At 39.3% G+C, this 26,007-nt stretch overlaps 1 protein-coding gene across 1 annotated transcript in view; it reads right to left on the bottom strand.

Moving 5' to 3' along the window:
* The window catches only part of ANKFN1 (ankyrin repeat and fibronectin type III domain containing 1), a 111,394-nt gene that overhangs the window by 61,978 nt on the left and 23,409 nt on the right, over positions 1 to 26,007 (bottom strand). Inside the window, exons 2-3 of the mRNA XM_036394723.2 lie at positions 8,968 to 9,102; positions 4,109 to 4,310 (exon numbers count right to left, since the gene is read on the bottom strand). Coding sequence (XP_036250616.1) covers positions 4,109 to 4,294 — 186 coding nt within the window. The 5' untranslated portion in view covers positions 4,295 to 4,310; positions 8,968 to 9,102. The remainder of the gene's footprint in view (positions 1 to 4,108; positions 4,311 to 8,967; positions 9,103 to 26,007) is intronic.

Genomic DNA, 26,007 nt, shown 5'->3' with positions numbered 1-26,007 from the left:
TGAAATTAACCCAAATTATGGCCAACAAAAGCATTTTTTCCTTTTTAAATATACACACTCACACACACCCCTTAACAGATTTTACCCACCTGTCAGATTGCTGTAGAATTCTTATAAAAATTTTGATTTAAACTGGGGTTTTTTGCTTATCATGATTTAGACCTGCTGGTGTGCTTTGAAAATGCATCTTCAGACTTCTGCTTGCCAAATGAAATACCTGAAGTATTTGTGAAATTTTGGCCCTAAGAAGTAAGTTGCTGAGCAGAATCTAAGCACATGTTTAAGTTAAATTTGTTGTAAAGGCTGTTGCCAACTGACCTGCTGGCAAGAACGTTTCACCAAAAGGGAAAAAATAAAAGCAAATTTCTATTTCTTCATTTCATTAGAAATCTGATTGAAAAAGCTGCACTGATTTAAACGAGAAACAGAGCATGACTATTACAAGCTGCTTCATCCAATCCAAACAATGACAAGATTAAATTGCAAATATCAGGTTTTCCAAACGAGCAATTCAGACACAGGCAATAGGCTGAAATACATTGGCAAGTTTTGTAACTTCAAAGAGTGTAAAATCATGGCAGCTGTGATGTGGCCTTTCTAAATGGTCATGTGTGCATCCCTTATCCATAGAAGAGCATATCAAACTCTGCTAGACAGTCAAAAAACATCCAGGAGAGGCAGCAAAGTATCTATTACATCTTCACCCATGCTAGTGAACTGCCCCATTTGGAAAGCTGCATCCAGCCCAGCTCTCCAAGTCCAGACATTCTACACACCTGACCAACTTTTCCCTAATTGCTTTCACACAGAAAACAGAAATATATTTGAAAATAATGTAGTTTGCTGCAAAAAGCTTATCACATTCCATGTAGAAGGCTCTCTGGTATTGCAGCATGTTTCAGACATCTGCAGCCTTGGGATAAGAAATCCAAACAGGCATAAGGAGTAATATCCTTAAACCCCAGTGCTCTATTTTAGTCCAGCTGATATTGTCACAAATACCAATAAGAGCAATCATTTACCTTTACTAGATAACTTTCTTCTGCTCTGAAAGGAAAAAAGCATTAAATTCAAAGGAAAACTTGATCACATTTAAAAGTGATTGGGTGAAGTTTAGGAGCAGTTTTTACATTGCTTTTTCCTTGACTCAGTCCTGCAGCCTCTAATCATTAGCTGGACAGCTGTGCTATGTGATTAATTTATTTAGGTGTTGCTGTGATGCACAAATGTATATACTGAAAAGAACTACAGTATTGCTTTGCAGTAAGTAATAACCATGTTCCAGTAAGTGATTCAGTGCCAGAGTGTTTAGAAATGCAATCTTATGTAGCTTAATTAAAATGAAGTGCCCCTTTCAAGCTATTTGCTCTAAGTTTGACTGAAAAAGTCCACTATGTACTACTGGAGTTGGAAAAAGTGGTAAAGTAGTTTCTGCAAAGACTTGTTTTGATAAACATGAGTTCAAGAATAAAGCTATTTTGGGACATTGCTATGTCTGCAGCAAGACAACAATTTACTGAATGGAAAGTGTTGCACAGCAAGAGAGAGTGGAAAGAAAACTCTTCACAAGCCAAAGCTGAAAGAAAACAAATTCTAACAAATGTTGTTCACTTGTCTGGAGACATGATTTTACTCCTTGACTTAGCTCAGCAGCACAGAAACTCAATGATTAGAAAATACATGAGCTAGCAACTTGACCTGGAATATTTCCACCCCTTCACTAATAGTTTTCTTGCTATTTTATTTTATAAATCCTAGTTTATTTCTAGGGAAAACTGGGAAAACAACAAGCAGAATGGATAGAATGGGATCCAGAGCTCTCAAGTTCAGTGGGAGTCTATTCACTGCCTGTTGTGGACCCTGAGCTAGTGATACCTGGAGGTTCCTCTGCTGGGTTTTTGTCAGTGACAAAAGCTGTGACACTCCCATGACAGTGTAGTGGGCTGGGGGAACAAGTAGCACAGATATGTCTGTGTCCCATTAAATCCCCAACCACACAACATAAAATCAAGTCTCCTAATGATGATAACTGATGGAATAGGCACTCCCACTGCTGGCAGATCAGAGTGAAAAGGGACAGATCTGAGGTTCTGAGTTACTGGTTCAGGGTTAGCAGAGGCCCCCAGCAGCAGTGCCCTGCTCCTCTGTCTTTTGGCTCAGCTCACTGGCAATTTCTCTTCTTATTAGTGAAGTATGACAGAAGAGCCCATGTTTGAAGGAAAATGTAATCTGAAAGGTGAATTTAGATAAACACTGCTCAGAAGATATGGTCACAGACTGGCATTCATTCAGCCTACATGTCAGTCTGCTCTGGCATGTCCCCAGCACTGGTTTATCCTCCTCCTTCACTCCCTCAGTCACGCTTGCAATTGAAGTTGAAAAAAATAAAAGAAGACAAGATAAGATAGTGGCTAAAAAAATTCATCTAAAGAATCTTTCCCCACAGTTCATACTTTGAGACCTCAATTCAAATCATCCTTACAAACTGAAAAGCATTTGGAAACCCAAAGCCTCAGAAGCAGAGCTGCTACAGCTAACACCACAGCTGGCTACCATGAAAAGGCTGTTCTCCAGCTCACTAGCCTTGTTTAAATTTCAAGCCTCTCTTATGAAACAAGAATCTATTGGCTCTGGAAGAGCTGAGAGGAAGCAGCCATGGTCCCCTGCTTCCTTCAGGTCATGGTCTTTCTTCACAGGAGAGAGACAACAGTCTCCACAGGTCATGCAAGGGTCTTCTGACTTTGGGAAAGCACAATCCTAGGGGACAGCATCAGCTAATTGTATTAAAAATAATTTCCAATTCTTGCACTGATTTATATAATACATCTCTTACATAACTTGTGAGTATTAAAGGAGTCTAGAGTGTCCTTTCTCCTTCTGACAAAATGTGATATTTTTGTTATCTGGCCCAGCCATACTGAGTTCAGTCCTGCAATGCACTGAGCATCTGATTGAGTGCAGCAGAGTGCTGGTTCCAAGGGGCATCTCCTGGTGCATTCAAACAATGTCATTAGACTTTGCTCTTCAGTAGTAGAGAAAAACTCTTTCCTTCAAAATAATTCAGAGGAGAAGTTGAAGAATGTGTCTGTTTTTCTTATTTAGGAAAAAGTGGGATTTATTTTGTTTTGGCAATATCCACAAGCAGGTTCATCTTCCCCTAGCAAGTAGAAAAGATTCTGTTGTACACTGAATTTACATTGGGCTGTTATTTCAGAGACAAAGTCCATTCCCTAAAATATGTGCACTGGGGGTTGTGTAACTTCACCAGCACTCACAGCACCGGGAGCCCTTGTGAGGGTTAATTCCATCAGGGGTTTCTATATTTTACTGTGCTGGTACCAGAGTACTGGGCTGGGATTTGGATGGGGTACTCAGGCCAGACTCTTTCACATGTGATCTCTTTCTTCCATAGTGTTATCTACTCACCATCACCACAGTCTGGTAGTAGCCTTACATTTATCTGTCATGCCTGAAAGTTCCATTTGCTCTGTTGTTTGGAAAAATGGAAACTTCTATTAAAAGCCATCTACACTTTTCTCAAAACTGTTTTATTCTTTTCTTGTAAGAGAAACACTTGCATCTATAGATTTAATTCACCTTTTGTCATGTAAGTGCCAAGTTACAACCTTACTCCTAAAATAAAACATCACCAGAAGTTACAACCTTACTCCTAAAATAAAGCATCAGTTATCTACTGACCATCACCACAGTCTGGTAGTAGCCTTACATTTATCTGTCATGCCTGAAAGTTCCATTTGCTCTGTCATGTGGAAAAATGGGAACTTCTATTAAAAGTCATCTTCACTTTTCTCAAATCATGTTTTATTCTTTTCTTGTAAGAGAAACACTTGCATCTATAGATTTAATTGACCTTTTGTCATGTAAGTGCCAAGTTACAACCCTACTCCTAAAATAAAGCATCACCACTTGAGTAGGTAGCCTGTCTTTACCCTTCCAGAAGGTCAAACTCTGTTTTGACAAAGGGTCATTAATGGTAAAGCTAGGAAGAACACACAGCACTCGTCAGGGAACAAAGCAAGATGATGAGAATGTAGAGATGAAAAGGCAGCTGAGGAAGGAGATGGGAGAGGGCAGGGGGCGGTGTTACCATGGAGGCCTTGCGGAGGCTGAGGCGGTCGCAGCGGGATCTGAAGTAGGCCTCGTCGAAGGACGTGTGGCTGCCCTTCAGCTTCTCCGACAGGTTCCGGTAGAGCCGCTTGGCCGCGCTGGGCGACGAGGGCATGCTGTGCTTTTTGCTCTGCAGCAGGCTCAAGTTATGCATTTGCTGGGTCATTCTCAGCCAGGGTTTTCTAGAGGGAAAATAGCAGCTGTTTAGTGAGGTTTTGCTAGACCAGCATCGTTGATCAGAAGTGTGTCACTGAAACACAGTGCAAGGCTGCTGGGCCTAAAATCACTTTCACACACGGCTTCTGCACAGAGGCACATTTGGGGCTTTTTCAGTGGCAAATCCCTCTTTATGGAAATACACTCATGGATATCTATGGAGACAGATAATTAAAGATGAAAAAATAAAACAGAACACCCCAGAATTATTTGCTAATTCATATAGGGAGAAGGAGTTTCAATTAATGAGGGAAACAATGTTTTTGCAGAGTGAGTTCTGGGAATACGGGTGTCAGAAAAAAGTGACACCCAAAAGTAAATGTTGCTATGGACAGTTTCATAACGAGTGGCTTTTTCCTCATGTAGTGGGCAGGCACTGGTTGTGTCTATTTGTTGTATTACTTTATCCTGCTCTGTGTTTGCCCCGTCCGTTTAGAGTACAAACCCTTCCAAGAGCCTCTCTCTGACTGCCTCACCTAATTGGATTTACATATTATCTCATAATTAAACAATACTTTCTGTGCTCTATCATTACAGTAATTTTTCTGTATTAAGAAAAATTGAATTAATATTTAACTCTGGAAGTATGTTAGGTGGAAATAATTTTACCTTTTTGAAGAGAAACTAACAATTAGATTTGACCCAACTGCAGACATAGGAAACTATCCCTATGGATTTCTAAGTGAAAAAGTGAAAAAATGCACCATTTCTTCACATATTCCTTTTCCCCTGATGAGTGTGTACACATATATAAGGCAGAATGCCTCTTTAGGAGACTTCACACATTGAAATAGTAAACCTGGCTACCTTTTCAGAGTATCTTTTCTGGAAATAATATTTTTTTGTACTATGATACAAATTCTTTTTTGTTCTTATGGTTTCAGCCTTCTTCTGAGCAAATTGGATGGCGGGACCAGACTTTAAGGACTATTTCCAGTAAAAGCATTCTTTACTAAACAGTCATTCTGCTGTTGGGGCTGGTTTTGGCAGATATTTGTCCTTAAGATTAAAGACACCACCCAGGTCTCCTAAGCTTTCTACATCTTCCATTCTCACAGTACACTTGGTGAGCAGACACCCTAAGCATAAAAGTATCTCATTACAATTAATTTCACATATTCTCCATGCTCCTGGGGTACTGAAGAGAGACCAGCTCTCTGAAGGAAGAGAGACAGAGTGAACACAATTTTCATATGGGATGAAAAGACTTGTTACATTAGAACAACAGTGTGTGCAATCAAAAGGGAATTATGTGAGCTGCACTCCTGAAATAAATGTGCAAGTGTGGAGATGATCAGAAGCTCTCTGGGACTCAGGAGGCAGCAATACTGCAAGGATTTTTGACTGGTTTTCTCTGAGTTTATGGAGTAAACTGATTATCCACTTCCCACTTTTCTATGTTATTAGAATTTTAAAGAAACTCACAAAGTTACCAAATTTAATAATAATTTAATTCTCAGTTATTGAGAGTAACACAGTTTCTGTTAGTACATAGTGCTACAGATTGTCCCACATAAATTTCTCCCTTTACCTCTGTTTTCAAGAACTACTTCATTTCATCAATAAAGTATGGGTCAAAACACAGACCCAAATAGGGAATAAAAATAGGCCAGGGAGTGCCATAGGCATGTTTGCAAAGGAAGTTTCAATTTTCCAAAATAATCTGATTCCAAGACTACAAGTTTTGAATTCCAAATACCACACAAATACTAACACACAGTTGGGAGTGAACTCAGGATAGAAAGAAGAGTTTGCATTTGCCACACAAACCTAACCAACCTCAAAGAAGAGCAGACCCAACCAATTCTTAATTCAAAGGCAGGTCAGCCTGCTGCACTGTCTACTTTGGGATTATGGGTTTTTATTTGAAAAGCAACAGGCTCAGCACATCTGAGTGGCACAAGAGAGGTTACAAGGTTCATGAAGCCAATATGGGAATTTACTGAGGGGTTGTGTAGATATTTAGGAAGCATTATATATACCTATTAATATACATTAAATAGATTAGGAACATCTATTTAGTAGGACTTCTCCTACCTATTGTGGTATTAGTTAAACAAAACTAGAATATGAAGTCCTCCCTGTCTCACTAGACCAAACTACCTGCTTGCTGACTTTAATACTCTCAAGGATTTAAATAATTACAAAAAAAATGGATTTGGAGACAAGCCAGCTTGTCTCCAAAGAAAGCCCTATCTCTACTCCAGCCTTCACTAATGCAGGAAGTGCATTTGTCTCCATCTTCTTCAACTCAGTTGCCCAGATATTTTCACAGAATCTCTTGAAAGTCATCAAGTTTTTCTTGAGAAGTGAGAAGTTGTTTCCAGAATCTCAAATTTCTACAGAGAACAGCTTGACAGCTGCATTTTCTTTTATGAGAAAATACTAACCTGAGTAAGTAAAGGAGAAGCACCTGTCAGTTCTTGGACAGTTTTCCAGGAAATCAGAGTCTTTGGGAGAGGTGCTCTAGTGACACCTGTCCCAATACACATTCAAAACCCAGACAGCTGGCAGGGCTGTTTTCTCTGTTTCAATGTCTACACTGTAAAAAGAAACTGGAGTCTCTGTTACAGCATTCTAGAATGCTGGTGTAAGCTTTGAACCAAAGCAAATTTAGGCATCACTGAGGTGCTAATCTGTGTCACCAACCCTGGCAAGGTTCAGAGCAGTTAACTACCAAGCCTGTTTCCCATGGCATGGGTTACTGTTCTTATGGACTGTGACTAAACATAATTTGACTCCAGATATTCCCATTCCTTGGGGTAGCTGGAGTCCTTCCCACCTTGATCTGGTCAATGAACCAGGATTTATCCATTCAGAAGAAAACAGCAGTGTGTTAGTAACCACCTAAACAACAACTTCTGAGGACAGTAACCACAGCGTGCCCTTGCCACACGTGGAAGCTTTGCCAGTAAAAAGCCAGAGCAGATCCATAGTCTGACACTGATGGAAGAAGAGAACAGAATCTTTTCTAATCTCATCAATGTTTCTGTGAAGTCAAGAGCGGGTGAATCTATAGCGAAGCTAAGTAAACACCCTCGAAATAGCAGTTAACAATAAAACAGATGGCATCTTTGCTATCCACACAGAATTGGTGATTCACAAATGACTTGAAACATAGATGTGTTCCCTGTATACTCACCATCAATATCCCAAAGAAGTGCAGAGGATAACTGTGGAACAATAAAGCAATAGCTGGAATACTGTGATGTGAACAAGCTGCATTTTTTCACCAGTGTACTGAAACAGTAAAGTGCAAAATGCTACTGCAGATTATATTACTTAGCATCCTTCCTAGTCACATACCAAGTATGAAATGAAAAAAAAAAGGCAAGTTGAATATTCTGTAAAGCTTTCTGGAAGTGGTATCTTATTAGGCTGGAAATGACTAACAGTAGAGCAATAGGAATGAGATTGGGCAGAATCCTGGGTGAAAAGCGTAATAAGAAATAAGGAAAAGAGACAGCTCAATCCACATGGTTCTGTGATGGAAAGCACAGGGTTTTTTGGATGCTGTTATTTTTTTACAGAAACCAACTATTTCATGAGAGTATTTTTAGGCTCCTTTAAAAAGTCATTAATTTTATTTCTTTTACTACCATATCCTTGCCTCAACAATCAGGTGAAGACCTGAAATGCGCATTGTCTTGATTGAAACAACAAATACCCCAGCTGAAATGCACTTAGCCTGAGGATGTGTCATTGTCAGAACTAATTTTTGCAGCACCTGGAAGACTAATCATTTAGAAAGAGAAGATGTGCAGAACAGCCCCATTTGAGATTGTCACGTCTGGAAGCCTCTGCACAAATCTGACATAGGTCAGGATGACATAAGGACCTCTCCATATGGTTTGGAGTAGCCCTGTGTGATCTAATTTGCACCCCTACAGCAAGGTGAGCAGTGCAACAGGCAGCACAGCACCAGGTTTTACTGTGAAAGGCAGGACTAGAAAAAATAACAACAGCAGCTCCCCTTATAACCAGATATAATTAAAAGCAGTTTTCATTTCCAAGAATTAAAGAACACAAAAGTCTTGCAGCAGATCTTTGGGGAAACAGTTACTGCCCTGGAAATACCCATCAAACCAGTGTAACTGTCACTGTGCTACAGCTAGGAACCAAACCAGGGATCAAGGTCTCTCTGGTCATATTTCATACTTCATTCTGCACACATACTTCATCCTGCAGCTTCATCTTTGTGATCAGATTTCTACTTGCACCTAAGCCCTAAACCATTTTATTCCCCATCACCAGGGTCCTTTAAAAGTCAAATTCAAATACAAATGAATATAAAATAGTTACCTTTACGAAAGATTTGTGGGGTTTTTTTTTCCTTTTTAATTGTCAAATACTGACCTAATAATCATGCCCCTCAAAAACATGTTGCAGAGAAAGAAATAGAAATACCTAAATTATAGATCACCCTCTGTTGTTTGTGGCACATACATGCTACACTCTAAAGACAGGTGCATTGGTAGGGCACAGCATAGCTGTAAAAGCATTCTCTTAGGATTTTAGGAAAACAACAGCTGAGAAACCCCTCAGCACTGTATGTTTACGAATCAATCATACTTGAAACTATTAATTAGGAATATGTGCATTAAAGAGTTAAATTTGACTTACCAGCTTAGGCTATCCAAGGCAAAAGGTGAGCAAGTTGCTGTTAATTGTCCCCACTCTTCTTTCAATGAATCACATTAGCTCTGCTGTCTCTGCTGGCTCAGCCTCTGGGCAGAATGAGTAAATCTCTTCCTTACACTGCATGAATGATCAGATATGAAAAAGCCTGTTACTAGTGATTACTGAAGTCCAAGATTGCTGCTAAAACCTCAGAGCAGAACAGTATTTAAAGCAAGTAGTGTTGTATCACAGGTAGAATGTTTGGTGCCTTAACTCTGTCCCAGTTGCCTGTGCAGCTGTAGGAGTGACTAATATGTGAAGCCTCCATGTGAGAGATGCCATGACTTCTGTGTGCTTTTAGCTTGTTGTAGCCTTTAAAATTGATCAGCAGCACAGCGTGCAAGTAGAAAAAATAATTACTGCCAGAGTAAACAAAACTGTGATTGCAATTAATTTGGCATGAAGTATGAGCAAAAAGACATTAATGCAGCCATCCTCAAGCAGCTGTTTTTATGCTAAAACAGCGAGAGGAAGGGGTGAAAATCACAGTGCAGTAGTGCTTGTTGCATGTGATGTATTGTTTCTTCTTTCTCCAAGCAAGCTACCACTCCAGCTGTCTGCAATCATAGCAACAAAAGCAGCAGGCATAGCCATAGCTGTGGGACATCTGCAACACCATTGGAAAGCTCCCAGCCTGAACAGGTTACGCCTCGAAAAGATTATTAAATGGATAACAAAAGCACACTCTATGGATGCTAAAGCAGATCCTGTAATGTCTGCATTAGGAGCTTCCAAAATAGGAAAATAGTGACATTTCAAAATCTCATTTTTTACTATAGGGCAAAAAAATTGCAAATGCTGGAACCCACAGAAACCCACAAAAAATATTACAAAGTCAAATGTGGAATATTTCAAATACCCATATACAGAATTCTAAAAACAATGAAGGTGACAATCAAAGATAAACAACAACCTAGGAAATTGTTATCCTTCTAGACAGTCCACTGGGTTAAATTCATGCAATCAGAAAACTCCAGGGCAACATCAGATAATAGAAAAGAACCAAAACAAAGCAATTCCTTGTCCTAGCCAGTGACCATTAATATCTACAGAAAAAGTATTTTGGATTATTTTTAAGGAGATACCAGAGCTACTCTTACAACCTGCTGAGTTTTCTTCCCTGGTTTAATTCAGACATGATTTTTGGAAAATGTTGGAAATCTCCCAAAATCTGTTGATCAGCCTGATTCTCCCACACTTCAAACCTCAGCTAAGGGTGCTGTGCTTCATACCCAAGGGCATCCTTTTGCCCCAGTAGCTGAAGCTCAAATGTAGTCCTGGGCCTGACATTTGTATGCCATGGAACTGGAAGCTAATCTGTATTTTTCAACCAATCTGGATATGGATCAAACCATTCTTTGGGGGTTTTCTATCAACACACGTGCCTGCATGTACATGTATGTGTAAACATGCACACAGACATGTGGGCATATGAGAATATCAAATGCATATAATGAGAATATCAAATGCATATAGTTATGGGGCATAATGAGAATATCAAATACAAGTAGTTACTTGCTTTGCTGCAGCAGAGAATTGTAAAATGCTATTACAATATTCTATGCACAGCATTCCTTCTCTGGTACCTTGAAAATCACAGGCCCTCCATTTACAGGATTCCCTCTTTTGTTCTGCTCCTTCCAAGGATCATTAGTCAGAGAGCTGACTGAGGTCACTGCTTCTTGCCAACAGGAGGGAATTGGAATTCTTTCAAAAACCACCAAATACCTCTCTAACACTGAGATACTATCTGGAAAAAAACATGCTGAAAATCTGAAATGCCTAAATCAGTTAAAAATAAATGTAAGCCTAGGAACTCCATTTTCAGTGCTGTGCTAAATAGGGATGATTCTTCTAAGTCAAAGTCCCCAGTTAAGTTTTTTTTTGCCTGTATAGACCTCACCTATGGAACTCACTTGTAAAGGAATTCTCAATTTCCAGCTGTTTTCAGGGGAAAAACATAAAGTGAATGTCCAGAAATCAGTGTATTCTTAAACATTTCTAGCACCTTCTCATTGCGGTTCAATACTTTTATATTCTGCTTTCTCCCTTCAGCTTGGTGGAAAGCAGCCCTTTTACATTGCCATTTGATTTTTTAAATGCTTAGTCCTTTTTCTACCCAAACAGTATTTAGTAGAGTAGTAAAAGTCAAGATGTTTTCTTGCCCAAGCCTAGTTCTTGTGAAATACAATTAGCTTTTTTGTCTTAAGAAAATTTACTTATGATTTTCTTGACCTATGAATATAAATTCATCATTAGCCTGTTCAAAATCCAGAAGACACAAAACAATGCTCAGTAAGGTAAAAGAAGTAATCATACATTTAGTAAACGATAAAAACTAAATTATTAAAAATTATTATTGAATGTTTGCAAATAACTGTGAGAGGCACCTACATCTATTTCTAGAAATGAAGAAGACTAAAAGACCTACAGAAGCAATAGACCCTGGGTTTATGATGAAACATGTGGAAGAAGATCCTTCAGTCTGGTCTCCTGCAGAAACCTGCCCATCCTCAGCCTTTGATGCTTCCATCAAGAAGCCATGCAGTTCTTCTTGCCCTTGCATTCCACTCTCCATAGCTGCACAGAGCATTTTGCTGGCTGCACTTACACTGCTGACTTAACCTCCTGTGACAGGTTTTCCTTCCATGACTGGCGAGTCAGAAGTTCCCTGCCTGCAGCACACAAGGAGAGCTGATCCCACAAGCTGCTCTTGCTCTTACTGCTGCTAAAGCTGCATGTTTTTGTGAAGATGTACATTTAGTGGTACGTTTTGTTTAAGGAGGCTGCCCAAGTTGGCTGATTCAGTGCCAAGTGTCCCCCAAACCTTCACCCTGTGCTGTTCTCAGCTTTACACACCACAGGTGTTTTTAGCGTTGCGTTGGCCATTAACTCCACGTAGCAAATTCTGCTTGTTCCTCCCAGACCTTGGGAGGTTTCTGGGATGAGAGCTCCGTGTTTGGGCTGGGGTTTCGCGCCTCCATCCATCGATAGGTGGCAGCGTCCACCCGGCTCTCCCAAGCCCGGGCAGGTCCCCGGAGCGGCGGCCACGCAGGGCTCGCCTGTCCCGGGACGCGATGCCCAGCAGGGCATCCCCCCATCCCGAACCCCAGCGTGTCCCTGCTTTACATCGCGTGCCCGTGGTTCTGAAAAACATTTGGTTTTTCCCCCTAGAATCTGGGTGGGAAGTTTGGAGTGGAGAAACTGCCATGGAGCCTGGCTTTACTTGCAACGATGGCAAAGCTGTTGCCATCATTACGAGACAAAGCTGCATTTTAGACTGTTCACAGTCCCACAAAATGAACAAATATTGCTCAAATATCAGATCTCCGTCCACTGTCTCAGGAATGGAGCCAGAGCCAGGCAGATTGGATACCTGGGACTGGGATCTCCACCCCCTCCCAAATGACATGACAACATGGCTAACTCTGACACTTGTAGGCACTCATTTTAAAAATCCATTACTTAAAAGGTAGTTAAAGTAACTCTTCTCCCTGAAACAAGATAGTGGGGTAGTTTTTTTCATACAGTCAAAAATATTCCGTGGGAAAGATAAAATAAAAACCGAACAAACCCCCCAAACACATAAAAGTATATGTTTTGTTCCCACACTCATTCTTTCTTGCACATTTTTATTATACATAAAACGCACTGGAGTAAATTCCAACTCTGGTTTTGGCAATTCCTGCCTCTCTGGCTCCTTGTTTACCTATCATCTTTCCCACATACCCCTTTGCCAATTTGTTTATTCTCTGTCCTGTTCCCTGGTTTCTTGTGTTTCTTCAAGGACATTGATTGAGTCTTACTGTTTCAGTAGTTACTCTAGCCAGTGTTCTTGATCCAAATCCATAGCAAATAACCTATTATCCACAAAGACACAGAAGTATTCAGTATGCTTATGAAAAAGACAAATATTTCCCAGTTGATCAGTCACAGACATGATCAAACTTGAAAAATTCTGAAATTGTGAGTAAAGAAAAAATAATTGTGTTTGGACTAAGCTTAGGAATAATTTTCCCAAGTATTCTGAAATGTTTGAGGCAATGTGATGTCAGTGACAAGTGGAACTGAGCTTGGCAGCCCTGGCTCCCCCAGGTTTCCTCTGTAGCCACAGCTCCCAGCCCAGGGTCCTGTCAGCCCCACCTGGAACCGGGACATCCAGGATCTCTGCAGGGCTGGACTTGGCAGATGCACCCGTGCCTGGGGCTTGCAGATTCCCGGAGGAAAGATGCAGATGGGAGGAATTCTCTGCTTTGTGGCAGCTGTGGACTTGCTGCTTGTACTTCAGAATATGGTTTTAAATGAACTAGCAGAAACTCAGAACTGTTTGGTCAGAATTCTTTAAAGATGGCATATTTTTCATACAGTCACAGTGGCTTGTTTACCCCTGTCTTTTTACTTGGAAAATTCCTGAGAATAATAATTCCTGGCTGCAGTGGAATAGAATCAGGCCTGGGCTGTCAGAGCTACAAAACTACTGAGTCATTTGGGATCTTTTAGAGTGTAAGTTAAGGTAAACAGAAATAAAATAGTATAAGAAGTCCATCAGTGCCTCAAAGCCCTCCCTGTTTGAACCAAGGAATCAAAGGGCACCTGCTGTTACCTATCAGGAGGTGTGCACCAATTCTGATATATGGGAGTGCTGCTCTATTGCAAAACCAATGCAGAGCAGAGCTCTTTGCTGGTGGTTCTTGCAATTGTTCCCCAGATTAGGAAAACCCCCTAAATCTGTGCAAAAACATGCAGTTTCAGGAAGCCTATAAAAGTACATGAGACCATTGGACATGTCTGAAGATATTGCTGGCCCTCAGAAACAAATTACCCATCTGAACATCATGGAAATAATGAAGTTGTCAGCAACAACAGGCAGCTGTGATGTTTTGTCAGCCTCCTGTTGATTATGTTATCTAGTCAGACACTCCACATAGAGATAATTTATGCCATGTATTGTTCAGCCATGACTGCTCCCAGCTGCACTACATTTAATTCAAGTTACACCAGAAGATTTTACAAACAGAAATTAACAAGCTTTTCATAGCTGGCAATTTCTAGATTAGGAAAGAATAAAGGAAAAAACAGAATTTAGAATTTAGGAAAGTTGAGCATGGAACAAAGCTGAACAGAGGCAGACACACACCATCCCAGAGAAGCAGCTTCTTTTTTTAAACTGAAGGCATCTTTAGGCTTGTGACACAGTCTTTAAAAAGACCAAAAAGAACATACAAATATATAGATAGGTGTCATTGCAACTTTTGTATGATTGTAGTAATTAGCAGTATACTTATTAATACGAGGCCTGTTTCTGAAGATTGATTCACTTTTCTTCAATACTTGCATAAGAGCATTTGCTATAAAATACTCCACAAGTGCCATTATTTTTCATTCTGAATAAAGAAAGAACTTTGATGACAGAAGAACAACTTCCTGCTGTTCTGTGAACCCCAAGCACTGTTTATTTCACTAAGCAGATACTCCTTAAAGAGCAGCTTGTTTGCCCTGATTAAAGCAGAAGTCTATTTATGGCATTTAGTGACTTTAACATATTAAAATCAGACATTTAAAAAGAAACACATACATAAAAACAGCAGCAAACCAAACAACAAAAACCCCAGAGTAAAGTACCATATCAGGAAAACTTTGCTACAGAGGACAAAGAGTAGGAAGAGAGGGGCTATTTTCAAAGGGTAACATTTACCTGGGGTGAATAATTTGTCCAGATCCTGATAGAGACAGATTGTTCAAGATAACAACAATTCAAACCAAGAGCCTATTTGTCTGCATTATCAGAAGAAGAACCACAAGGAGATCTGTCTCCCTGGGTCAGCTTTTGTGAACAGCTCTGTAGGTTATCTTTGCAAAAGGGAAGCATCCCCCTGCCTGGCTGTGAGAATTTTCCACAAGCAGAATTCAAACTGCAGTCATTTGGTCTGATGTGGCTGTTCATTTACATTTGAGTTTAAATGAAATTAACTCTGAGGAATTCCAAACGAATGCATCACAGGAGCAATGAAAAAACCCAAACAGAATAGAAAAGATTGCTGTGAAGTAATTCTAGATTTGCAACTGCCATTCTTTTTCACAATAAGTTCAAATGAACATTTAAGCATTCCTTTTTTTCTGAGAAATTATAATAGCTTCAAATCATGAAGATTCAAGGTTTACTGCAGAGGCAATGCACCTGGACATAACAGTTTTTGTTGAGACCTTTTTATACTTTAGGGAGACAAGGACATATAATTGTTTATCCTTTACAAGAGGTGTGGGGCACAGCAAAATCAGTGGCAAAATTCAAAAGATGGAATTGTTTTTACCTCAAGTGTAACATTTCAATAAAAGTGAAATTAAAAGGTAAGAAGTGCAATCAAATCTTGTCTGTTTGGAATATAGCAGATCTATATAATGCTTTAACAAAAATAATTCTTTTTTTACTGTAGTGGAAGCTTTTAAAAACTGTAGTAGTGAGAATAGCAGCTCATGAAAATATCTTGCCATCACTTTTTTTAAGGTCTAAACCTGATGAATCTGTTCCCTCTCAATTAGTCATGCCAGCCTCTCACTGAGCAATAAACATCAGTACTTGGCCTTGCTGTGTTGCCATGTTGCCACAAGTCCCATCTCCATCTCACAAACAAAATAGAATACAAAGTGATAATTGCTCCCTAATGAGCACACACTTTTTGGATTAATTTAGTGCACAGCCCCTCTTCCCATTTCTCTCTCTTTATTACATTGAACTAATGCATCCACCAACTCCAAAGGTGAGAAAATCTGAAATAAACTCCCTACTTTTCATGGCTGAAATGTTAATTCATTCTGTTTCATTGCAACATGACTTACTCTGTTTTCCAGCAGGTCAAAGAGAGTCTGATTCAGACTATAAAACTGTGGGCTTTATCGCCCATACTCAAACTCTGACTTAGCAAAGTCCTTGGGAAACAGCTATCAGGCCAATTCTTCAAGGAGGGGTTGGGGCATAGGCCAAGTCCTGACGTGTTGGCAAAAGTCTATATGAACTTCCATCCTGTTCATAGACCCTCTGGGATGTGTTTTACTCCTTCTCACTCACCCTCAAATCAGAAAGAACAATGCTGGTTAACCTCAGGGCAGGAGGTGCTTAAAGCACACAGCAGGGCTCTGGCAAGTGCCCAGATTCACCGTGGGTGGGACAGCTCAAGGCCAGAGCTGCTTCAGTCTCAGGACCTTTTGTTCTTCAAATCATGGTAAAGCTCTTGTTAGTCCTAGAACAGAGACATTGGCTGGGAAAACCTTTGAGATATCAGGCTCACCCTGCCCTAAGAGTTTCGGGTATCAGAAATGTTTGGTTATCACATGCTCACTTATGTTTCAGTTACATGCAGAAAATTGAAAATATTAAAAACTTCAAAAACTATAAAACCCCAACTCCCCAACAGCTTATTATAAATAACTACTTCCTATATTTTATAAATGAGGTACTTCAAAAGTGTTTGTACATCACCATCCAGTTATTACATTCATTAGTGCTGTCACAGGAGACAGATGGGGAATATAATTTGCTGCTGTGTTAAAAGATTGAATATGGATTTGGAAATGAGGACTCCTGGTCCAATGAAACAACACTCTCTCCAGCCAGAAGTGCTGATCTGATTTCATCTGAATTGTGTTAATAAATATTTGCAAAACCAGGCAGCTTAGGTGGCTTATTTAAGAAAACACTTGCTTTTCACCTTCAGTAATTAATTTCCTTCAGGGTCAGCATTTGGTGGTCTTACAGCTATTGCCCAAACTTCTACACACTTTGGGATGATTAATGATCTCTGTTCTGGAAAATTATGAGGTGCTATAAGGAAAAATTAACTGAATTCACACAATGTGAGACCTCTCACTGGGTACCTTTTCTCTGCATTGTTTTTTTAAGGGGCATGGTCTGTGTGAATGTGTGTCATTGAAAACTGGTAATGAGCTCCCCACAAACCTGCACTGAATTCTCACATGGTAATGCAGCCAGTCTCAGCTATAGGCAACATTGAGCCCAAGTGAAATCTTACAGATATTCTCTCTGGCAAGAGAATTACCCTTCAAGCAGCCCTGATCAGTGTGACACCTGAGCCTTGGGACAGAAAGAAATGCTCAGGGTTTTACTTCAGATGCTCTTCTTGGTTACAGCTTCAACCTTCCTCCCAAAACAGCCCCACACACACACACACAAAGCACAAACACAGAAATGTCCACATTTATCACACCAATTTTGATACCTGTTTTGTGACATTTTTAAAATTGGTAAATAATATGCTTTAGGCCATGTTTTGCAGCTCAATGAAGGTCTTTTGAACGATTGCAACTGAGAATATATTTTGCCTCCTTGCAGACACCATTCTGGGAGAATTCATTCTGGGCCTCTAGCCACTTTCCCAAACAAGCACAACTGCAAAAAAATTCCGTGCAATATCCAGTGCTGCTACTCAGCTAGCAATAAAGCCATGGATTTGCAATAAGGTGAATAACAATTTAATATATACAATCCTGTAACAGACAATCTTGTGCTCCAGCAGTTTGGAAGCACCTTATCTGTTCTCTTGCCTGTACTGTGTAATAAAACCGTGTAGTTTGGTTTTAATTAGGGGCCATAATTATTAAGAATTTGAAAATTAGCCACTATCAGTATGCAGGGTGAATTTGTTGTCTGGCTTTGTCTTTTATCTAAATTGGATTAAAACCAGAAGGTTGATTTGGTTATTCCAGCTGCACTTGGGAAGAAGCAGAGTTCAACATGAATCACTGGGTTTGCTCTAAGAATTGCTGGTGCAGATGGCTTTGTTGCCTAATGTTCAGTGCAAATAAGGTGACTTTTCTTGAGAGAAATATTGAACTACAGAGAAGGGGGAAAAAGCCAAGCTGATATGAACAACTTTGAATCATAGATAAGGAGGAGCCACGAAAAAAATATTAAAAATCCATTTAAAATTTTTAACAAAGAAGCTTTCAATGACAGAGTAATTTCTTTTACAATATTCTACCAGAAGACTGAGACACATTTTCTCACTGACTTCTGTGAGATGAGTGTTTTGTACTGGAATTACTGCTCTCAGTACAAACATTCAAAAGTTTCATGGATTGCAAATAGACGGACAGGAAAATGAAAGCAGGGAGAGTGAAGGGAGAGTTTATCTAAATGGTTACTCAGTCGACCTGTGAGAGAGCTGGAATTGGACATTTATATTGTTCCAGTGCCTATTTATCCTTCCTCATATGGCTTAACAGAAATGTTGGAATTTTGTCCAATTTTGGCTCATTTAACTTTTATTGTACACCCGCCTCCCTTCAAGAAGTTACCATGGAACTGAATTTTCAAATTACTGACATGCCACATTGGTACTTGTGTTTGAAAAGCCCACAGATTAGATTACATGAAGTTACAACAGAATAAATCTGATGGCCAGTGGATGATTCCATCATTTTTCTTTAAATTAGTCTATATTAAAAACCAGCTTAACTCTAAGAAATGAACCTGCACTTCAGCAAAAGCTAGAGCATGAGTATTTTGATATCATAGGAACGTTTGGTTACTGAGCCCATTATTATGTCACAGTCTCACAGTTTAAATACAACTGTGAGACTGTGATATCATATTCTCATAATATAGTTCTTTGGATTTTCTGAAGAACACCCAAACACTCAAAAAAAAAAATGTTCAAAGAGGTGCAATACTTCAAGAATGACTTTTTAGAAAGGTGAGAAATCCCAGCCTAACTACCAGCCTCTCCTGAAAATAGGCAATCTAAAAATTGAATGCTCTGATATATCAGCACACAAGCTGTGCTGGGAGAATACGACTTTGTGAGACACACAAAAAGACAAGTGAAGCAGTTGTGGTTTTTAACACTCAAAGAAGCACAGATTCAAGCTTAATAGTACCAGTCCATCACCACAAAGATTGCATAAAATCCCCTTTACTTATACAGAATTTAGCCTCTAAATATAAGTAGTAGGAAAACCCGATTAAAAGAATTACAAATACTTTTAATATGAGTTTAAAGAAATAGTTATACACCATTGAAACCAGAAATTTTGGTCAGAGTTTTTCTCACAAACCTATCTATGAACCATTGAAGGGCATTTTAATAAGCAGCATTTTGTTCAGTAGGCTTTTGAAAATAATATGGAGAATACAACTGGTATTTTCAGCCAGAATCATTCATAGAGCCCTCATGAAAAATAAGGAGTTCAGGCTTAAAAGTGAAATGAATCTTCTCTAATTTTATGTGAAATTCCACAGCTCCATGTAATATGATCTTCATTCCATAATGGGGGCTCCTATTTAGTTAGCAAAAAATAACAAACTCTCTAAATTACTGCCTTTTGCATATCTCCCACAGATCTGATGGCTCAGATCTTAGGTTTGGATAGGGACAGCCTCCCAGTGGGTTACAGATATGAAACATGAGAAATACTTACTTTCATCTCCTTCTTCAACCCTAGATTCAGCTATTCAAAACAGAAAATCACAGCACAAACAACCAGCCCTACAAACCTTGGCAGTACTGAGCTACTGCTGTTCTGTGCTGTCAATCAGCTGTCAAGATGGAAAAGAAAACTCTTTCTACTTTCAGACAGTATTTCCAAACGTGCACGTGGTGCTCACAGGAGATGACAGTGCAAGAATTGAATGTCACTTGCATTCCAGAAATACTTCTGAACGTAAAGTGGGAAATAAAGGAGTGATCACGAGGATACAAGAAAATCCAATAGGATTGCAGTGGCAAGTTTTGAATTTGCAGTGAAAGTTGTTTCCCTGCAAAATATGGTTTTCCAGTGCATGCTGCAAAGCACAGTCAGTTCCTTTTAATTTCCTTCATCTATCTGTCTACACAAAGCAGCATCTGTATTTCCAAGCAAACAATTATATAAAACCAGGTGTCTTCTCAGAAAAGTTTTCCTTTCCTTGAAAAGCAATCAGGAAAATTAAGGAATTACTGTAGTGAAAATTAATACATAGATAGGTGTCTATCTAAAAAAAAGTAACTGACAGTAAGAATACATTAAAAAATGAAATATTAGATACCCCAAATCAGTTTTCAGACATTATTAGCAATTCCTGAAGTATAAGTACCAGGTAAATAATTTGCTGTAAATAGCACTTTTGAGAAAGCTGCTTGCAGATGATTTCCAAATAAAAAAAGGTACAATTCACTGTAGCATTTGCTTCAAATTATACAACCAACTAATTATGAAGTAGTCTCTTTCAACATGAAATAATTAATACAGCCAATTAGCATACACAGATGGGTGAGAAAATTAAGCTTATGAGTGAAGTATGAAAGGAATGGAAATCTGAAAGTAATTACAATGGATTTTCCCCCATTTTCTCTCTATAAAGAGTATGTTATATTAGTTCAATATAAACTCATTTTCAACACTGTCTCTGACAAAACAAGCAGGAAACTGTTACACAATATCACCTTTTTGAAATAACACCAGATTTTAGACTTTTTTTCAATCCAGGAACAAATGGATAAGGAAATAAAAAACCCCAAATTGTGTTTCTTTACAATTGATGTGTCATGATTAAAAAAGGTCAGAAAATGACATTTGCATTATCTGTCTTGTCCTGAAAATAGCACTGTATCAAGAATAAATGATACAAAAATTATAATCAAAAATCTTAACAAATGAGGAATGAATGTGATCAGTCAAGGATCAGAAATTCCCATCCAAAGCTACTGAGCACCATAACTCCAACAGGCCCTGAGCCAGTCAATTGCTCCAGGAGCACGTTTTGATTGGTTCGATTCTTTTGCTGGACAGTGCAGAAGATGTGGAAGCCTTTTCTTAGCCACAGGCTGAACATTCTGCAACTTTTTGCTAATACCCACTACTCAAGTGTCTTTGTTCCTTATTGGCACCTTGTATGAAATCTGAACAGCCAGGCAGAAAGTCTCTTTAACCTCCACTGATACCATCACAGCAGCTGTCAGGGAATCCAAATGTGCAGCATCCATCTATCCCTCGTTTGGAGACAGATTTTTTTAAAAAAAATCTTGAAACACATTTTCTTTAAAAATTGCAAAGGCTTAGCAATAGTGATTTCATAAGGGAAATCACTCTTGTGTCCACAATTTCTTCAAGATAAAGTTCAAGGCAGGAAGAGATGCTGAAAATTGAATCAGTACCAAAAGATAGACAAAGGATAGATTATAGAGAAACCAAAAGAGATGGAGGTTTAGGTTCAAAGATGGAATAATTCCTTGCCTTAGGAGTAGCCATATTCTTAGATAAATAATTCTCACCAGTACAAAATGATACAATTTCAGTCAGTAGAAGAAAGTGAGGTGCTATTTTAGTAAATAATTATGTAAGTTCCTATAGATGTGTATCATTCAATGAGAAAACTTTAAAAGAAATGGTGTAGGATGTGTTCAGATTTATCTTTAGAATGGGTTTATGACAGGATAAGGAAAACGTGCAGGGGAATTCTAAAAGCAACTTCTGATCATAGTTCTTCAATTACAGCAGCAGTTCATAAACAGCTGAAAAAATAGGACACCCTCTCTGTTAAGTGTATTCTGTGTCAGAGGAAATAGGAATCTGCTTTTCCAAAAGCTAAATGAAGCAAAACTACATGGATTCTGTGTAACAATGAAAGCAACACCAATTTATTGTATCTTGAAAATATAAGCAAACAATCCAGGATCTCTGCTTGAGAATGGGTAAACATGAATTTATCTCAAGCTTTTTGTCTTTCTGGAAAGCCTCCACAATCTCAGTCATTTGGATGAACTGTTATATAGGGAAATAGAAATGATAGCTACTTATTGAAGAGATGGATAAAGAGCTGTCCAGGAGATTTTAAGTAACAAAATGGTATTTTATGATAAGAAATCTGTGCAAATGTTCAACTTGCAGTTTTCTGCTGCAATTCAGCAGCTGTTCATTACAGTCTGAAGATGCTTCAATTATCAACTCTGTGCTGCCTGGTTACAAGGTCATTGAAGATTCCTTTTAAAAAGTTGCATCAAGTTTCCTAAGGAAAATATTTAGATACCTGTTAGATTGTGTCCTTCTCTCAGAAAATCAGGATTGATTTTCTCCCTGCTTTGATGGTCACCTTGGTGACAAAATTCCTGTGAAATACAGTCCTTCAGAGAGGGATTGGGACAAACTGCTCTGGGAGCTCTTCCTTTTGTTTATGCTTTCTATTGAATGATCAGAAGTGTGGTGCATTCACTCAGCAAGGGTTGTCAGTGCCTTCAGAACATGCAAGCTCCTGTTCAGCAGAGCTGGCTGCCACCCAGAAAGACACTGCACTGTCAATTTGCAAGCAGGTTAAAGCAAAACAGTTGAGTGATAACTTATACCCAGAAATTTATTTCAATGATCAAAATTGCTTTCTTACATTTGGAATTTAAAATAATGCATTTTTTTTAATTATAGGGAAAAATTTAAAAGTCTTCGTTCACACTACCACTGACCATAAAGGTAGGAATTTGGGGGATTTGTGAAATAGTAGAATGATAGCTTGGATCAAGCTTCAAAGTGCTGGTTAATATCTCATTAACTTTGCTACTGAAGGAAGCAGCCCTTTCTGATTGATGTCTTAATTGTGTCCTAAACAAACCATAAGATAGTAATTTCATAAGCACTGGTACCTTTCCCTTCCCTCACAACAGCAAAGAAAAACTGTTTTCTTTCATATATTCCTTACTCTGTAAATTAAAAGGGAAAAGACATTTGCTTGATAAATGTAGACACATTCATGATAAAATATATAAAATTATCTGCAGAAAGATGTCCCACAGACATGGTGTCCTCAAATAACCTTCGGTGGAGCTTGAATAACTGTGTGACATAGAACTGCTTCAAAAATGAGGCAATTGAATGTATTTTTGAGTCAATTTACATGAAACAGTTTTTAATGCAATTCCAAGCAAGTCTGCTAGATTATTAAACAGTGACTTTAACAGTTAACAGACACTCCTTTAAGTTTTGAATGTAGCTGAAATAACTTCCATCCAAGGAAAAAAATTAATAGGATGAATCCTGCTTTAATCTACATTTTCAGGCTTTTATTAAAGTTGTGGTTTTGATATTTCTTTCAGCTGTCTTCAGCCTGCAACAGCAAAGAGACTTACAGGCCCAGTTCCACCGAATAGTGTGAGGCTTTGCACACATTGAGGCTCATGATTTCTCTTCTAAATTATATTAAAGCACCTACACAGCCATTAAACCTCACATTCCTTCCCCAGAGCTGCTGCAGCAGTGACTGTAGGAAGAAACTGTTCTTTGATGACCTCCCTTGTGAATGAATAATTTTAGATTTTCCTTTATGATTACTCTTGTTTTGCCCACCCACTTACAACATCAACTATAATAAGGCTATTTATGGTAACTACTACAAGATAAATTAAACCCACATTTGTGATTCGCATACACAAACCCAGAGCACAAACCTTTGTGCCTCAGGGGGGCACTGACTGATGTGTGACTGAGAAGTGCAGTTCTGCCATTTTAATGTGTGCCTCTTCAACCTTTTTTTTGTGATTTTTAAGGCACACAGCACATGGCATAGAACAGCAGAAGCATCCACACAGCTGCTCTTTGGTATCAGGATCAATGAGCCTGTCAAAATAATCAAAGATGCACCTTTGGTCATGGAAAAAATACTGAGGTTTCCAAGCAGGGGTGTGACACCAGGAGTCACAGGGCTGTCCTGTACAACTCCAGCCACATTCATAGCAGCAGCTTTTCACTGCAGCTTTTCACTGAATTTCATACCAAAATACACCCCATTTGTTCAGGCCTCAAGAAGGCAGTCACTTCATTCAACACTGCTGGTGCTCCTGGATTTATAGGATATGTTTTTAAAAATATTGGGAACAACTAGTTTGAGGTTACAGGAGGTACCTCAGCCCCTCCTCTCCACTCCAGTCTGCAGCCTGTGAGTTTCTAATTACTCCTTGATCTGCCTTTTTCAGAGAAGAAATGTAAGTATGGATTGGAAAATTACAAAAGCAATATACAGTGGTCAAAGTTTCCAGTTCTCACATCTCTTAGTGAGAAATTCATCCCTAAGCCCAAGAAAATTACTGAAGTGTTGATATCATTGTGTTTTGATAAAAGCCTCAATTTTTATAAAGATCTTTCAGTGAAAACAGTACAGTGAGAATACATCATTAACTCCTATTTAGTGTGATGTGAATGCACCATAATGACCACCCTCTGTTTTGTGCATGAAACCAGCTGAAAGAAGCTCCATATATGAAATACAGAAGCTTGGAACATTCTGCAGTGTGCTCAGTGGTTTGAAACAGGAAAAAAAATGCTGCTGAAGTCTTTACAGTATTAAGATATTAATAAGGAACATAAACATGTAGTACCTGGTGACTAATGAGCATAAAGCTTTCATCTTTCTTCGTGGGAAATCCTATGGAAGGCAAATAAACCCATAGAGACCATTGTAGAACCCATACCATACCATTTGAGAAAGCTTTCTTTTATCCCAATAGCTGGCAACAAAATATATGCATTTACAACAGATTTCTTTTTTTTTTTCCTTTTAATCTGTTGCTAACTGCAGTTTTAAAGCCTCTCATTTGTTTAACTACCAGGCTGAACAAGCAAAGTTGGCATTTAGAAAAAGAAAATAAATCAAAATCCAGTTAAATTTGGCACCTTCCTTGTTCATTCTTCCCCAGCAGTCCTGACTTACGAGTGGTTATTCTCCTTTCTCTTCAGATCCTTCTCTAAGCTCTCTCACCAGGATTTCAATGTTAGATGATCAAATGTGCAAGAGAGGCACCTAATTTCTCACAGGCACTTCTGAAAGCTCCTGACTAGGTCTACAGTGAACAATTTTCTTTCTCTTCCCCTGCCCCCACCTTTTTTTTTTTTTCCTGGCCTTTGATCTTTAGAAAGCACAAATGCCATTACAGTGAATAAAGTCATAGCCCACAGAGTCAATCCCCTACTATTTACCTCCCCCCCGAGCCAGCCCCAGCCCAGGCAGGCTGGTTAGCTGGGCTCAGAGACAGCAGCAGGTATCATCACACTGTGACAAATGAGAATGTGTGTCAGGGGAGGCTGTGCAAACAAACAGTTGGATGCTTGGGAACACAGACACAAGAGCTAAGACCTAGCTTGCTTTTTTTTTTTTTTTTCCCCTCTCTTTTCTTTCTCCCTCCACCTTCCAAACAGAAGATTAAGTTTGCTGTGAACATGAGCTGATGAAAAGAATTCAAATAGTGCTTTGAATAGTGCCACTGGGAGTGTCACAGGAGAATTACAAATTGCTGCTGGAGACACCAGTCTCCCTTTACAGAAAGTTAACATAAAAGTACACATATCTTCTTTCTATAAGGTACTAACTTGTAAATTAACCTTTAATGGAGTATAAATGATGTCCTGAAAGAACTGCTTATGCAGCTATATTTATGATCTAGAAAATTGCAAATATTTACAAGATTATAGGTGTTAATGGTCTGTCAAAAATGTTTGTATATTGTACATACATTAAACCTCAGTTTAAGACCACCCTGCTATAAAGACCACCCCATTTCTTGTCCCATATAGAATTTCATTTGATTCCATATATTCCATTCCTTATAATGAGGCTAGGCCCCAGCATACACCCAAACCACTCCAGACAGGGAACTCCTCCTCTGTAGGATCCACTGTGAAGGAGAAGATGTTTAAGCCTCTGTTCCCAGTTGCCTGTGCAGCTCCCACCAGGCAGGGTTATCTTTGTCATCCACCTCAGGAAAAGGCTGGAAACGGCTCCTGACAGAGCAGAGCTGGCCGGGGTCGCACGCAGGCTCAGGGGCACTGAGCAGTTTCACTGCCCTGTGAGGAGCAGCTCCCCCTCCCAGCCCTCCTGCCTCAGTTTCCCTGCTGGGCAGGCAGTGGAGCACCCGGGGTGTCACCGTGGGCTCCTCAGGGCCGCCAGAAGGGAAAGGGCTCAAGCAGAGCCTGGCTGCCCTCTGCCTTTCTGCTGCTGTCCCCCCAGCAGGT

Source organism: Molothrus ater, chromosome 19 (genome assembly GCF_012460135.2).
Source record: "Molothrus ater isolate BHLD 08-10-18 breed brown headed cowbird chromosome 19, BPBGC_Mater_1.1, whole genome shotgun sequence".
Lineage (NCBI taxonomy): Eukaryota > Metazoa > Chordata > Aves > Passeriformes > Icteridae > Molothrus > Molothrus ater.
Note: the sequence above shows the minus strand (reverse complement) of the source record. Positions and strands in the feature narration are given on the sequence as shown.